General features: G+C 41.8%; 1 protein-coding gene across 1 annotated transcript; it reads right to left on the reverse strand.

Annotated features, from left to right (window-relative positions):
- Window positions 1–7,692: 7,692 nt before the first annotated feature.
- Window positions 7,693–16,278, reverse strand: LOC306795731 (uncharacterized protein). The gene is made up of 9 exons (XM_079294329.1): window positions 16,152–16,278; window positions 11,205–11,270; window positions 10,267–10,392; window positions 10,099–10,173; window positions 9,687–9,782; window positions 9,145–9,239; window positions 8,510–8,588; window positions 8,160–8,243; window positions 7,693–7,882 (listed from the first exon to the last, which is right to left on the reverse strand). The coding sequence occupies exons 1-9, from the start codon at window positions 16,209–16,211 to the stop codon at window positions 7,760–7,762; spliced, it is 804 nt and encodes a 267-aa protein (XP_079150455.1). The 5' UTR covers window positions 16,212–16,278; the 3' UTR covers window positions 7,693–7,759.
- Between the last annotated feature and the right edge of the window lie 1,039 nt (window positions 16,279–17,317).

Here is a 17,317-nt window from a genome sequence, read left to right on the forward strand (position 1 = left end):
GCAGCTAAAAAACGTAAACCAATTAACTTTCACACACACGAGTTAAAACAGGTTGTAAAACTTAAAAAGCAGTCGGTGGAGCGACAGATTCCATTTTCTTTTTAATTTATATGTTGTTTTAGTACTTCAGGATGGTTGTTTTGTGTGTTTATCATCTTTAAGAGTCCAAATTAAGAAGTTTGACCTGCTAGAAACAGGTAAAAACATTGTGTGTTGTTGAATGTCTGATATAAACTTATCTTGTGCTTTATTGCTCACTCATAATGTTAAGTTCAGAACAACCTGTGGAGATGATGTTGTGCAAGTTTAACGATGGCTTCAAAAGGTAAGGCTGCTGATATTCTGTATTTTTATTTCTGCTAATAAATACCATGAAACGGCACAAACAAAGTCTTCGTTTGTCTTTATACGGTCTTACTTCTGGTTCCAGGAACACACAAATATATAGTTTCATATTATTAAACCAGATGAAACCAGAACCAGACTTTCAAAAATAAGAGGGAAAGAAGAGCGGCGTCGTCTCGCCCACGTACTCTGGAGGTGTAACTGAACAAACACAAAGGTTGATGAGAGAAAAACCTCAGAGCTGCACAAAAAACAAGTGAAAGACAAGTGGTGTCACAGAGATGGCAGTAATTATTGGATCTGGGGATTGCAGATCAAACGAGGTGAAGACATAAAGGTTAAGTCGTCCTGTTGATAATGTGATTCAGAAACAAAAGAAGTAGACTTTAACGAGTTTTGGTGCCAAACAGGAAGAGAAACAATCACCGTTTGAAGTGGTTTGGTTGTATTTGAATGAAGTATTTGCGAGTTGATTTTTATATTTTGAATAATGTAGACTGACGGAAATGTGACATCAGAACATAACGTTTGGTTAAAACCACTTCAACCAATTATTAATCATTAGTATTTATGTGAAACTGAACTTAAAAAACACACAAGATTGAAACTTCTTTTATAACGTTAGATCATCAAACTCTGTCGATGATCTTGAAGTTCTGGGGCGATTGGCACGACGGTCTCTCATGAGTTAATAAAATAATAATTTGAACATTTGGAGAGAAATAGCAAAATTTGACATTTCTAGAGCAGAAGACCATTGAAGCAAACATGCAGCTGACTTTAAAGGATTAAAATGATTAAAGAATTTTGACTTGAAGCCAAAACGTAATCAGGATTTATGCAAAAACCAGATTGTTACAACGCCACCTTGAGGTCAAAGAGTGTCATTCTATGGCCTGAAAGTGGGTGGAATTTACAACCCACCTGCCGATTTTGGGGACTTTTGGTTTTTACGGATTTGGCTGAAACTTTTAAATCGAAAAAAAATAAATAAGAAAGAATAATAAGAACAAAAACAAACGGGGCTCCAGCAGCTAACAATGTACAATACAAATATGAAAATGAAAGAGCGGTACAGTTTCTGTGCAGAAGTTGTCAGTATGAGCTATGAAGAGTGTGTGCAGTGTTCAGAGATGATGTGCGTCAGACACTTGTACTTAAAAGGTTTAAGCAACAACTCGAGGCTGTTTTCTCGCTTTTCACTTGTGAGTCATTACTGAAATGTAAAGAACATCATATTGTATCCTTGAGTAATGTTCATTGTTGGAATAAAAACCTCTTTCAGTGGTTTTATATCCAAAACTGTCTCTTTCCTCTTCCTGTAGTACATAAAGATGTATTTGATGACTCATCTTGGACTCTGGGGACAGTTACATGAATATAAAAATCAAATCAAATGTGATTTGAGAAGATTGTCCGTCATATAAAACACTTCCTTCAGTCAAAGAGGGGACACGTTGGAATACACGTGTTAGGACAGCTCATATGAATATTAGTTTTTATGCCTGCATGTCAATATATTTTTAGCACAGCGGACTAGAGGGAGGAGGACCGAGGACAAGAGGACAGAAAGACAGAGGGAAGAGGACAGACAGAGAAGAACAGGAGGACAGAAGGAGGAGGACAGAGGGAGGAGGACAGAATGCGAGATGGAGGACAGAAGGAGGAGGGAGGAGGACAGGAGGAGGACAGGAGGAGGAGGACAAAAGGAGGAGGACAGAATGAGAGATGGAGGAGGACAGAAGGAGGAGGGAGGAGGACAGGAGGACAGAAGGAGGAGGACAGGAGGAGGACGACAAAAGGACAAATGAGGTCAAAATTTCCACTTGGACAGAATAAAAGATTCTTCATTCTTTGTTGAGACATTTAAATCACAGTTTCTCTTTGTGGATGAAAAACAAATCGAGCCGATCACAAAAATGGGGACTTGGGGAAAAATGTAATCAATAAAAGATCTTCTAGTTGAAGGACATTTGTTTTTTCAACAGTCTTCCAGGAAACGTCTTGGAAATCAGACTAAAAGATGTGAGATTTACTGGCTGGTTTACACTTCGTGCAAATACTGTACGCACATCACAGCTGCTGTGTCTGGAACCACACGATTGTGGTTGGACTTCCTGTGAGCTGAGGGTTCTGAGAAGAGGGCGCGATGGTTTGGTTGTTGCATGCAAACATACACGCAGGGCTAGATACCAACACGGTAAGGTTACAGACTTGTTACTTGTGTTGGGACTTTGACTTGTCTGTCGTGCAGGTTATTGTTTCAGTTTTGTTGTAATGTAACTTTGAGTGCATCACTAGTTGATGAATAAATGATCAGAAACATTTGCAGCTCACTTCATGTGTACCCTCACTGTTAAATGCATGTTTTTCACAGTTTGGTGAATGAAGCCGTCTGAACTGTTACCTGATTCAGCGAGTTGTGCAAGAAAAACGAATTTAAAAAACACGTCTTCACGCCACAACCGCAGCTCAGAACACCAGATGTTCCTCCTCACACCAGTTAGGTTTCTGTTCTGTTCTTACTTTACTCAAAATGAAAACTGCAGTTGTTTTGAAAACAAGGTTTTCGTGGGAAACAGGAAGCCACAAATTAATGCTTTGGTGGCCGAGAAATCACTGAGCCCACACACACACACACACACACACACACACAGTGTGTATGAAAAGTATCGGAGGAGAATCTTTAATCTTCATTAAGCCTGAATTTATAGGTTATTCCAGGCTTCCCTAGTGAGATTTACTATGTTTTAAAAGAGCTGAAACAACACTTCATCTTGTGATTATTTACTGAATTAAAAGTACCAATAAAACAATGAAAAGAATTCTGACAAACAAAAGTCCTGCTTGAGTAAAAGTATACCATCATCAGCTAAACAAGTGCTGGTTGTGCAGTAAAATGTCTCCTACGACTGATAAATTATGTTTTTTTAATATTTGCCGTTTTGTGAAATGTTGGAACTCTTCACCTCTGAGGCCTCAAACATTCATAAAAATAAAACTGCTGAAAACATATTTTGATTAACCGCTGATTTAATCTTTAACGATGTGTTGGTGCATTTTCTTGATTTCATTGTCTTCATCTGTAAAGTCACCAGTTGCGATAGTTGGAGAAGTAGATAAATAGAGTAAAAAAAGAGAACAAATGGGAAATACTGAAGTACAAGTACATCAAAACTGTACGACCAATGTGTTATGAGCAACACTACTACGATCAAACAGACATCATGCTGGTTTCAATACCCAAACGGTATGTATCGTAAAAGACAAGCAAAGACGGATCTGGAATTATAATGACGACCACGTTGTTTTTGTTTGCTCCTTCTGGTGACGAGCGGCCCCCATTTGGGCCAGAGCGAGACCGTTTAGGGTGGTACTGTGGTTCCGAATGGACTTTTTATTGAGGAATATCAAAAATACTCCAGACATATTAATTACCGCATTGACGACAAAGGTCTGGACAAGATCATCATACCAGCCATTGTACACACTGCAAACACAATTATACATGAACTGATATCATATCTAAAATATATCCAGAAGATTTACCACAATTTCTCGGCCGGACTCTGCGAGCCGTGCACACAAACAAAGCTAGACAAAGGAGCGGCTAACGAGCGCAGCTATCCGCATTAGCATTTCACACAGAATCGATGCATGTCTTCATAATTTCTCTCCATCAAACCCATTTAGCCCGGTACTGTGTCGTAGAACGTACTTTTCATGAACAAATATCATGAATGCTCCACACACAGGTACCGAACTAACGAAAAAAGTGTGGGGAAAATCATCATAGCAGCCATTGTACACACTGCAAACACAATCATACACAAACCAACAATCATATCTCGAAGACATAACACAATAGCAGTATTTTTGGGGATGACTCAGCGGCCATGTACACATATAAAGCTCCACACAGCACAAGCTAACCGCTATCACGGCTAACTGACACAGCAATCTGCATTAGCATTCCACACAGAATCGATACATAGCTTCACAATTTCTCTCCGTCAAACCCTTACAATGCTACATGCCAGCAACCGCCACACAAGCTAGCCAGTCCAGCGCAGAATAAGCCATGAATTATTCGTACCTTGAGATGAATCATGAAGAAACAGGCTCGATATTCCAGCTAAACACTGACAGCATGCTGCCACGGTGTTTCTAAGAGTGTACAATGGAGGCAGGGGGTCACAGGGGGGTCACAGGAGCCTGTGGCCCTGTGGGGGAAGGGAGTTTACGCTCCTGTTGGTTTTACCATAACGAGGCTGTCAATCAAACCCACGTTGGCACTACTCCATATATGGGACTCTGGCGCGTCTAAAGAGGCATCACTCTGGGATTGGGCTGACAAAGGCGCACGCACACACACACACACACACACACACACACAAACACAGACACACAAACACACAGACACACAAACACACACACACAAACACACACACACACACACACACACACAAGGCAGCTCCGTGGCTGAGACACAGACAGGCTTAGAGAGGATGATGCAAAATAGTAATAATATTACAGATAAAACAAGTGAAATATATAGTTGTATAGTGTAGAACAGTACAATGGAACAGGTTCCAAAATGACAAATCTGCTTGACCTCCCGCGACCTCTCTGACACAATAAGCTCTACAACTTCTGTTTGCGTCACGTTATCAAAGCCAAATCTCTTTATACAGCCCTCTGTCATGTTGTGCTATGATTTGGAATAGTTTTTAGCTTTCATTTGCATCATGAAAAAAAGATATTCATGCTTTCAGTGCTTTTTTTCAGGTGAACCTGAAACTTTTCAATTTGAGCTGTGTGCCATCTTCAGTCACCATTAACCAGTAACACATACACAATACCTTCACATCTCAACACATCTCACAAGTGTTACCTGTATTCTAGCATCATATTATTAAAATACACCTTGTAGTTAAAGAATTAAAGTCTTTTTAGTGTGGGTATGCAATTTTCGAGCAGAGGCCCAAAAATAGGGCTCGGGATTAAAAGGTTTTTAAAATGGGTCAAATATAAATATGAGTCAGAAACACCGTAATCAGAGCAAGAGCTGGATCATTGTTCTTTTATTAAATATGGTCTGACTGATCCAATGACTGCACGCAGCGACATGCGCTTCTCTTTGTATCCAGATACAAATCCAGGTCATCATGCTGTGTTGAAGAAGACTTGAAACTAGAGATTGAACCATAAACTCATGTTTACAATGTTTACTGAGGTAATAAATCAAGAGAGAAGTAGAGTCATTTTCTATAGACTTCTATACAACCAGAGGAGTCGCCCCCTGGTGGACACTAGAGAGAATGCAGCTTTAACACATGAAGCTTAGAGTGTGAGTGTGTGTGTGTGTGTGTGTGTGTGTGTGTGTGTGTGTGTGTGTGTTCTCCTCGCTGTAAATTCTCATTTTAAGGTTTTTCTTTTCAATGTTCATCAACAGATCAAAGTCACCTGGAACACGAACACCACAGGCTTTTTAATCTTTGTTTATGAGAAGGCGTGTTTTTCATGGAACGGGGAACGGCTCCAAATACTACAATACCCATGAGCCTTTGCCAGCGTTGCTGGAGCTGAAGAATAAGCCAGTGATCAGATGTGAAACTCCTGAATGTTTATTTATGCAAAGATGAATCCTTCACCTTTACCATGAGGGAAGTTTGGAACAGAATTTCCAGCTCTGCGATTGGTTGTTCCGTTCTGAAATGCATCATGGGAGTCGTAGTTCTCTCCTTCAGTTTTCAGGCTCAGTAACTAAATATATTTACTCAAGAGCTGCAGGTCCTCTGAGAAGCACTTCCTGCTTCCTCTCAGAGGAATATATTCTTCTTTTTACTGCTCTAAATGTATCTGACAGCTTTATTACTTCATGATTTATTTTAGGAGTTTGATGAGTCAACCAGTGTCCTGTTTATTCAATATAAAAGCAATGCTTACACGATGAATCCGTCTATCTTACCAAACAGAATTCAAAGACGTGTTTTCTGTGCACATGTTTCAGTGGTCGCTCCGCTTCCAGAGGAAATCCCGTCTGTAAAAGAGCCGAGTGTGTCAGAAACACAAAATATATCAATAGAACTCTCAATGAGGTGCAAATACAAAATACAAACGGGCTGATTACGATAATGTGAAGGACTAATGGCGCTAAAGGTGGATCTACAGGTGACTCCGATGGACTGGTTCTACTGGGACCAGAGAGCTCAGAGGACTGGTTCCACTGGGACCAGAGAGCTCAGAGGACTGGTTCCACTGGGACCAGAGAGCTCAGAGGACTGGTTCCACTGGGACCAGAGAGCTCAGAGGACTGGTTCCACTGGGACCAGAGAGCTCAGAGGACTGGTTCTAGTGGGACCAGAGAGCTCAGAGGACTGGTTCCACTGGGACCAGAGAGCTCAGAGGACTGGTTCTACTGGGACCAGAGAGCTCAGAGGACTGGTTCTACTGGGACCAGAGAGCTCAGAGGACTGGTTCTACTGGGACCAGAGAGCTCAGAGGACTGGTTCCACTGGGACCAGAGAGCTCAGAGGACTGGTTCTACTGGGACCAGAGAGCTCAGAGGACTGGTTCCACTGGGACCAGAGAGCTCAGAGGACTGGTTCCACTGGGACCAGAGAGCTCAGAGGACTGGTTCTACTGGGACCAGAGAGCTCAGAGGACTGGTTCTACTGGGACCAGAGAGCTCAGAGGACTGGTTCCACTGGGACCAGAGAGCTCAGAGGACTGGTTCTACTGGGACCAGAGAGCTCAGAGGACTGGTTCCACTGGGACCAGAGAGCTCAGAGGACTGGTTCCACTGGGACCAGAGAGCTCAGAGGACTGGTTCTACTGGGACCAGAGAGCTCAGAGGACTGGTTCTACTGGGACCAGAGAGCTCAGAGGACTGGTTCCACTGGGACCAGAGAGCTCAGAGGACTGGTTCCACTGGGACCAGAGAGCTTTTAATCCTTAAAAATGCATGTTGCAGATAATACTTTTACTTTGAATGGAGTATATACTGTGTATATAAACATATATATACACACAAATGTAGAGGAGTAAAAGGTACAGTATTTACTCGGAGGTAGAAATAAATACGAAATGAAATCACCTCGTGTGACACAAACAGACCTGCTGCAGGGTGAGCGTTGATTACATCATCAGCGCCATCTTGTGGACGCTGAAGGAAACTACAGACCACACAAACATCGCTGATGAAATAAACTTTATTTATAACGCAGAGCCGAACGTTCAGTCACAAGCAGCTGCCGCTCATTCTTTATTTAGGTTCATAAACGACAAACTGTTTCATCTCTTCTTAACACTGGTGCTCGCTCAAATATAAACATGCTCCTCAGAGGTTTATTGATGCTTCTGATCACCAGCAGTTTGAATGATCTTTCGGTTTTGGGTGAGGGGTCAGAGGTCAGGTGGGGGAGGGCTTGGGTTGGTACTTCACTCTGTTGAAGTCGTCCACCGTGGTTTCTACCGGAGGCGTCTTCCAGTGTTCCTCCAGACCCAACGTCAGACACAGAGCGATGGCCGCCATCTGCAGCACACCTCGTTACGTTTAGTCACAACTCAGCCTCAGGAACACTTCATCTCTTTTATATTCATGATGTCATCAACAGAGTCCGTACCAAGTGTGAACTATGCAGAATCATTGAAAGATTTCCATGAACTGATATTTGTATGCATCGGTCGTGGCCGGTCGCTTTGTGTTTTCGGGTTGTCCGTCCGTTTGTTTACGTTACCTTCGTCCACGATCGTGAGTTTTAAAGTAACGACATAAAGATGAATACATGAAACACGTTATGATGTTCTACCGTGATGGTGGCGAAGGCTGAAATGATTCCTATCCTGAGCTTGATGGGGAAGCTCAGGTAGCTCTTCAGGATGGGACCACAGGGCTGCAGGTCAAAGGTCAAGATTAGAAAAAACATGTTTTTAATCTGAAGTCAGTAATATAAACAATAATATTCATGTGATGGTAGAAGAGAGGAAGCGTGAGGAAATACAGGAAAGGAAATAAAAAGAGAAAACAAAAAGGGAAGATGGAAGAGAGGAACGTTAACAGAAAGAAGAAGAAACAAAGAAGTCGAAGAAGAAGAAAGAAGAAGAAGAAGAAGGAGGAGGAGGAGGAGGAGGCCAGCGATGAGACCCTGTGGTTGGTTACCTCGGAGTGAACCCACAGTTCATCTGAGGCCTGTGAGGTCGGAGGCTCACGGCCCACCATCACACAGAGCTCCTCTGAGCTGATGTTACCGGACGGAGAGCCGAGAGACAAACAGAAGAAGAAGAATTTATATTCATATTATTATCACTGAACACAATCGAGACCAAAGACACACGCAGAATGAATTTGTCTTTCCTTCAGCTGCAGCAGCTCAAATGATGTCATTGTTTGTCCAACACTGAAAAGAAAATTCATCATGTTCAGAAATTCTTCCAGAGTCGCCGAGCTCAGCGCTCTCCTTTAAACTCTGATGATTCACAATCTCAAAGACTCGGATCAATCGGAGAATTGTCCCAGAAATCCAGAAAGTCTTCTTTCGTGAGCGCCACTCCTGGGGCACGCTCACGTGCACCCTCACGTGCACTAAAAGGTATGCAGACTGTTTACACAAAGAGCGGAGAAGCTCTCTATCGTCTCCGTAATCTAAAGCGAACAAGAAACTCTTCGTGGACTCAAACTCTCACAGTGTTATCTTCAGGATCGTCTTCTCTCTCGTCCCGACAAGTAGTTTGTAAACGTCTACAAACTCATCTAGAAGCTCAGAAGCTCTTTGAGTCTGTCTTGTTTTGTCTCACCTGGGCAGCAGGGCGGAGGCGGGACGTGTGCAGAAACAGGTGACAGGAAGTTGATTTTCCCAATCCTGAAAACTCCTCAAACCACAGCACGAGTCCTGAGGAACAGACGTGAACGGATGAACTTCATGTCAAATGAAATGAAAACAAAGATATGTAGCTGTCTGAAACTGGATGATGACTCGTCAAAACTAAATCCTGAAAGCTTTTATTTCTTTGGCAGTGAAATAATCCACAGATAAACTGTGATCATCGCGATGCAACGGATGTATTTTGGGCAATTTTCCTCATTCTTTGATATATTTAGTTCTTTGCTGGTAGTTTGTGTGAGAGAGAGATGGAGGATTGAAGAAGAGCATTTAGTTCGTTTTTTAGGAGTTGATCAGTGAGTAAAACAGTGAAAACACTTCTATATATATTTAACAGAGCTAACAGGCTAGGCTAACAGCACCAGGAGGAACTGAAACCATGTTTTTTACGTTGGAGACAAACGTTCCTGTTTCTCTCTGATTCATTCTGTTGTTTCAATGCTTCGTGTGTCTTACGGAGGCTTGGAGCTTGTTGACTTCATTCTGGATGTAAAGCTCTGCTCTGTGGAGCGGCGTGACGTTCAGGAACACCTCGTCCACCGCGCCGCTCATCTGCAGAACACAGAGCAACACAACAGCAAAGACAGATTTAGTCTTTAACAAATCTGCTTTCAACATCTGTGTCAATAGAACATCTGCAATTTTGCTTGTGGTTGGTTACTCATATGTAAAATGTAGATGATACTCAAAAGAACATGAATACTCTAATAGCTGGGATCATAATGATTTTTGAAATACGGTCACAGGCAAAGACAAGTTGACAAAATGTGCTCTGAAGAAGAAGTGTGCTGCCTAAATGTTGCTCGAGGGGGCAGCAGTGGCTTCTAAGAGTAATAAGTGGGACACAGACTCAGACAGGTAGACGCACCTGAGCTTGAACCTGAACCAGCGGAGAGGCAACAACCATCACAGCCACAAAGGCCACGAATATCAGCGCAGAGAACTGGAGGAGATAATGGCAGGTTAGCTCCGCCCCTGTGTGTGTGTGTGTGTGTGTGTGTGTGTGTGTGTGTGTGTGTGTGTGTGGGTTTCTCACCAGCATCAGCAGAGGTTTGAGGTCCAAAGACGCAGCACAGATACCCAGAACAGACAGAACCACAGTGATGGGGCCGAACACCTGCAGGACCAGTGAGCCATCACCGCTGGACAACTGCTCAAACAGCTGGAGGGAGAGGGAGACTATGAATCGGAGCTAACATGCAGATCTTATTTTTTCTCTACTCCTCTCTTGATTTATTACCTCAGTAAACATTGTAAACATGAGTTTATGTCTTAATCTCTAGTTTCAAGTCTTCTTCAATACAGCATGATGTTCATTTAGTACATTATGGTCCATTTAGAGTCACACAGACCATAAAGCAGGGGATGCTTTAGGGCGGGGCTACACGCTGATTGACAGGTCACTCCTCTGCGTTCCAAATATCAAAACATCAGTCCACAAACCACTGAGTGACGTCGCTATGACTGCGTCCATTTCTTATATGCTGTCTATGAGCAGAGCCAGAGATTGTTTTATTCCGCACTTTGTTCAACTTTGTCAAAACCTGAGGCCTACATTATCCACAATGCAACTGCTGACAGTTTAGTCACAGATTTAGGTGTTATATATTTAAAATGATATCTTTATCATTTAAATTATATCTCAAATGCTTCCGATTATATATTATTATTATATACAAGATCAAATATATATATCTGGTGATCTATTTCTTTTCTATTTTAGTCATTTCATTGTCAGATTTTCTTCCCAGTTTAATTTAAGAGAGACATTAAAATGCTCGTTTTATGTTCTTATTTATGAAGTGTATCACCTAATTGTTTAATCACTTCTCCAGTAAGGTAATTATGTTGCGTCTGGTTTTTGGAAGGAAAAGGTTGCTCAAACAACAGACCAACAGGCGGCACGCGGCAGTAAAACTTTAATGCTTTTTGTTGGGGTGAAACACACACACACACACACGCACACACAGTTACCTCAGCAACCGGTGTGTTGCCGTCGATGGAGGAAAATCCGACGCCAATCATCACCACACCAGACACCTGCAGAGACGTAATGGAGTCGGATTAAACTGCTGTAGCTGAGTGTTTGTTGGGAGGAGGAAGTCTTTAACAGCAACAACATTCCTGTGAAACTGTTGTGTTTCCCCCGAGAGACGCTCATCAGCCTTCCGTCTCACAGTCGCTTAAACCTTCAACAGAAGAAACATCATGTTCCTCACTTTAAACCTTCAACAGAAGAAACATCATGTTCCTCACTTTAAACCTTCAACAGAAGAAGCATCAGAATGTTCCTCACTTTAAACCTTCAACAGAAGAAGCATCATGTTCCTCACTTTAAACCTTCAACAGAAGAAACATCATGTTCCTCACTTTAAACCTTCAACAGAAGAAACATCAGAATGTTCCTCACTTTAAACCTTCAACAGAAGAAACATCAGAATGTTCCTCACTTTAAACCTTCAACAGAAGAAACATCATGTTCCTCACTTTAAACCTTCAACAGAAGAAACATCATGTTCCTCACTTTAAACCTTCAACAGAAGAAACATCAGAATGTTCCTCACTTTAAACCTTCAACAGAAGAAACATCAGAATGTTCCTCACTTTAAACCTTCAACAGAAGAAACATCATGTTCCTCACTTTAAACCTCCAACAGAAGAAACATCAGAATGTTCCTCACTTTAAACCTTCAACAGAAGAAACATCAGAATGTTCCTCACTTTAAACCTTCAACAGAAGAAACATCAGAATGTTCCTCACTTTAAACCTTCAACAGAAGAAACATCAGAATGTTCCTCACTTTAAACCTTCAACAGAAGAAACATCAGAATGTTCCTCACTTTAAACCTTCAACAGAAAAAACATCATGTTCCTCACTTTAAACCTTCAACAGAAGAAACATCAGAATGTTCCTCACTTTAAACCTTCAACAGAAGAAACATCATGTTCCTCACTTTAAACCTTCAACAGAAGAAACATCAGAATGTTCCTCATTTTAAACCTTCAACAGAAGAAACATCAGAATGTTCCTCATTTTAAACCTTCAACAGAAGAAACATCAGAATGTTCCTCACTTTAAACCTTCAACAGAAGAAACATCAGAATGTTCCTCACTTTAAACCTTCAACAGAAGAAACATCAGAATGTTCCTCACTTTAAACCTTCAACAGAAGAAACATCAGAATGTTCCTCACTTTAAACCTTCAACAGAAGAAACATCATGTTCCTCACTTTAAACCTTCAACAGAAGAAACATCATGTTCCTCACTTTAAACCTTCAACAGAAGAAACATCATGTTCCTCACTTTAAACCTTCAACAGAAGAAACATCAGAATGTTCCTCACTTTAAACCTTCAACAGAAGAAACATCAGAATGTTCCTCACTTTAAACCTTCAACAGAAGAAACATCATGTTCCTCACTTTAAACCTTCAACAGAAGAAACATCAGAATGTTCCTCACTTTAAACCTTCAACAGAAGAAACATCAGAATGTTCCTCACATTAAACTTTCAACAGAAGAAACATCAGAATGTTCCTCACTTTAAACCTTCAACAGAAGAAACATCAGAATGTTCCTCACTTTAAACCTTCAACAGAAGAAACATCATGTTCCTCACTTTAAACCTTCAACAGAAGAAACATCAGAATGTTCCTCACTTTAAACCTTCAACAGAAGAAACATCATGTTCCTCACTTTAAACCTTCAACAGAAGAAACATCAGAATGTTCCTCACTTTAAACCTTCAAGGAAACAACATCTTAAATAAAGTAATTGCCACAAAACGTTTTATTTACAAGCAAAGATAAAGAGCTAGGTTAGAAGACTGCATGCATCATTGTCTGCACAAAAATCTAAAATAGCATCTAAAAACATTCTGTTAGTCAGTGTGAGTTATCAGACACAGTCACATAAAGCGGTGCATCATCAGCGTAGCGTCATCACAGTCACATAAAGCAGTGCATCATCAGCGTAGCATCATCACAGTCACATAAAGCAGTGCATCATCAGCGTAGCATCATCACAGTCACATAAAGCGGTGCATCATCAGCGTAGCATCATCACAGTCACATAAAGCGGTGCATCATCAGCGTAGCATCATCACAGTCACATAAAGCAGTGAATCATCAGCGTAGCATCATCACAGTCACATAAAGCAGTGCATCATCAGCGTAGCATCATCACAGTCACATAAAGCGGTGCATCATCAGCGTAGCATCATCACAGTCACATAAAGCGGTGCATCATCAGCGTAGCGTCATCACAGTCACATAAAGCAGTGCATCATCAGCGTAGCATCATCACAGTCACATAAAGCAGTGCATCATCAGCGTAGCATCATCACAGTCACATAAAGCGGTGCATCATCAGCGTAGCATCATCACAGTCACATAAAGCAGTGCATCATCAGCGTAGCATCATCACAGTTACATAAAGCAGTGAATCATCAGCGTAGCATCATCACAGTCACATAAAGCGGTGCATCATCAGCGTAGCATCATCACAGTCACATAAAGCGGTGCATCATCAGCGTAGCATCATCACAGTCACATAAAGCAGTGAATCATCAGCGTAGCATCATCACAGTCACATAAAGCGGTGCATCATCAGCGTAGCATCATCACAGTCACATAAAGCGGTGCATCATCAGCGTAGCATCATCACAGTCACATAAAGCAGTGAATCATCAGCGTAGCATCATCACAGTCACATAAAGCGGTGCATCATCAGTGTAGCATCATCACAGTCACATAAAGCGGTGCATCATCAGCGTAGCATCATCACAGTCACATAAAGCGGTGCATCATCAGCGTAGCATCATCACAGTCACATAAAGCGGTGCATCATCAGCGTAGCATCATCACAGTCACATAAAGCGGTGCATCATCAGCGTAGCATCATCACAGTCACATAAAGCGGTGCATCATCAGCGTAGCATCATCACAGTCACATAAAGCGGTGCATCATCAGTGTAGCATCATCACAGTCACATAAAGCGGTGCATCATCAGCGTAGCATCATCACAGTCACATAAAGCGGTGCATCATCAGCGTAGCATCATCACAGTCACATAAAGCGGTGCATCATCAGCGTAGCATCATCACAGTCACATAAAGCGGTGCATCATCAGTGTAGCATCATCACAGTCACATAAAGCGGTGCATCATCAGCGTAGCATCATCACAGTCACATAAAGCAGTGCATCATCAGTGTAGCATCATCACAGTCACATAAAGCAGTGCATCATCAGCGTAGCATCATCACAGTCACATAAAGCGGTGCATCATCAGCGTAGCATCATCACAGTCACATAAAGCGGTGCATCATCAGTGTAGCATCATCACAGTCACATAAAGCGGTGCATCATCAGCGTAGCATCATCACAGTCACATAAAGCAGTGCATCATCAGTGTAGCATCATCACAGTCACATAAAGCAGTGCATCATCAGCGTAGCATCATCACAGTCACATAAAGCGGTGCATCATCAGCGTAGCATCATCACAGTCACATAAAGCGGTGCATCATCAGTGTAGCATCATCACAGTCACATAAAGCGGTGCATCATCAGCGTAGCATCATCACAGTCACATAAAGCAGTGCATCATCAGTGTAGCATCATCACAGTCACATGAAGCGGTGCATCATCAGCGTAGCATCATCACAGTCACATAAAGCAGTGAATCATCAGCGTAGCATCATCACAGTCACATAAAGCGGTGCATCATCAGCGTAGCATCATCACAGTCACATAAAGCGGTGCATCATCAGTGTAGCATCATCACAGTCACATAAAGCGGTGCATCATCAGCGTAGCATCATCACAGTCACATAAAGCAGTGCATCATCAGTGTAGCATCATCACAGTCACATAAAGCAGTGCATCATCAGCGTAGCATCATCACAGTCACATAAAGCGGTGCATCATCAGCGTAGCATCATCACAGTCACATAAAGCGGTGCATCATCAGTGTAGCATCATCACAGTCACATAAAGCGGTGCATCATCAGCGTAGCATCATCACAGTCACATAAAGCAGTGCATCATCAGTGTAGCATCATCACAGTCACATAAAGCAGTGAATCATCAGCGTAGCATCATCACAGTCACATAAAGCGGTGCATCATCAGCGTAGCATCATCACAGTCACATAAAGCGGTGCATCATCAGCGTAGCATCATCACAGTCACATAAAGCGGTGCATCATCAGTGTAGCATCATCACAGTCACATAAAGCGGTGCATCATCAGCGTAGCATCATCACAGTCACATAAAGCAGTGCATCATCAGTGTAGCATCATCACAGTCACATAAAGCAGTGCATCATCAGCGTAGCATCATCACAGTCACATAAAGCGGTGCATCATCAGCGTAGCATCATCACACAAAAGTTATTTTAGAGCGTTTAAAGAAACTATTTAGACAATGAACTCCAGAAACATAAAAGAAAACCCAGTTTAAGAAACAGCTTCAGAGAAAGAGAAATAAAATCATATTGGATTTAGACAATCAACACGTGAATGTTTCACTTAAAAATGGCCGATTAGAGATGGTTTTATTTGATAGATCTGATAAACCGAGCAGCTCAGTTGAATCTGATCATGAGCATCAGTATGTTTTGGATGTAAGATATTACTTTTGCAGCATCTCCTCTCATCACCGTGTTTGTAGACGGCTAAAAACTCAAATATGAATTGAACATGAAATTAAGGCTGAGTTCTGAGTTACATACAAACACTATTAATACTATGAATCCATGGCAATAGAAAGTTAAATATTAACATGTGAAGTCAATTTTTTTAAGAACTTAATTTCTTTTCCGATCAAACTCAAACCGCTGTCGAAAATTCCAAACAGCTCGTCATCATCACACCATCTTCCATAACCAAACACGAACAAGCTGTTAGCGGTTAGCTTACCAGCAGCAGCACAGTGACACAGATGGCGAGTCCTCGTAAGTAACTCCTCCAGCGAGCCATGACTGTCGTCTGAGAGAGTCGAGCTAAAATAGAAATAGAGTAGAGACCAGAGCAGACTGTGTGTGTGTGTGTGAGAGAGAGAGAGAGAGAGAGAGAGAGAGAGAGAGAGAGAGAGAGAGAGAGAGAGAGAGAGAGAGAGAGAGATTGATGTTTAAAGCTCAGGAGTGTTTTGCTGCAGAGCAAAGAACATGACCAAGTTTGGAAGATCAGCTGGAGGGAAGACGAGAGAGAGGAGAGGGGAGAAAACAGGAAAAGGAGAGGAGAAGAGAGGAAACAGGAGAGGAGAGGAGGAAACAAGAGAGGAGATAAAAGGAAACAGGAGAGTAAATGAGGGTGAAGGAGGAAACAAGAAAGGAAAAGAAATGAGGAGAGGTTACTCCAGGTTACAGTTATATCGCATTAGGAAAGGAAGGAGGAAAGATTGGACGTGAGAAAGAGAGACAAGAAGAAAGTGAAAGTATGATGAAGATGAAAGAAGGAACAAGTGCAGCTGAGGAGTGAAGAAGAAGAACGTCTTTAATATAACAACAGTTTATGAAAGTTACGTATAAATAAATAGAATGCTTTACGGAACGGAAAAAGTTGAGTCTGCATTCGGCAGCAGACTCAACAAAGATGCCTCATGAACTGCTCACTCCAGCTTTTACTGGTCTCCCTGTTATGCTTAGACAACCTCTGATCAGGTCGTATAGAAGTCTATGAGAAGATGACGATACTTCTCTATTGTAAACATGAGTTTATGGTCTCAATTAGTTTCAAGTCTTCTTCAATACAGCATGATGTTCATTTAGTACATTATGGTCCATTTAGAGTCACACAGACCATAAAACAGGGGATGCTTTAGGGCGGGGCTACACAGTGATTGACAGGTCTCTACCAGAGACGTATACAGCGTCTCTACGTCACTCCTCCTCACTCCAGATATGGTCACTTCCTGTTCATCAAAAACGATGCAACAAAGCCCTGTTGCTTATGGAAAAACAACAATATATATTTTGGAATTTAGTGTCCCAAAAAAGGCCCAAAGATATAGATATCTACGGCCTCAAAGAATAGACAGTAAGCACTGCTTTACACAAAGTCATGGTGAGAGCATTACATCAGAT

This window comes from Melanostigma gelatinosum (assembly GCF_949748355.1).
Source record: "Melanostigma gelatinosum genome assembly, chromosome: 22".
Taxonomy (NCBI): domain Eukaryota; kingdom Metazoa; phylum Chordata; class Actinopteri; order Perciformes; family Zoarcidae; genus Melanostigma; species Melanostigma gelatinosum.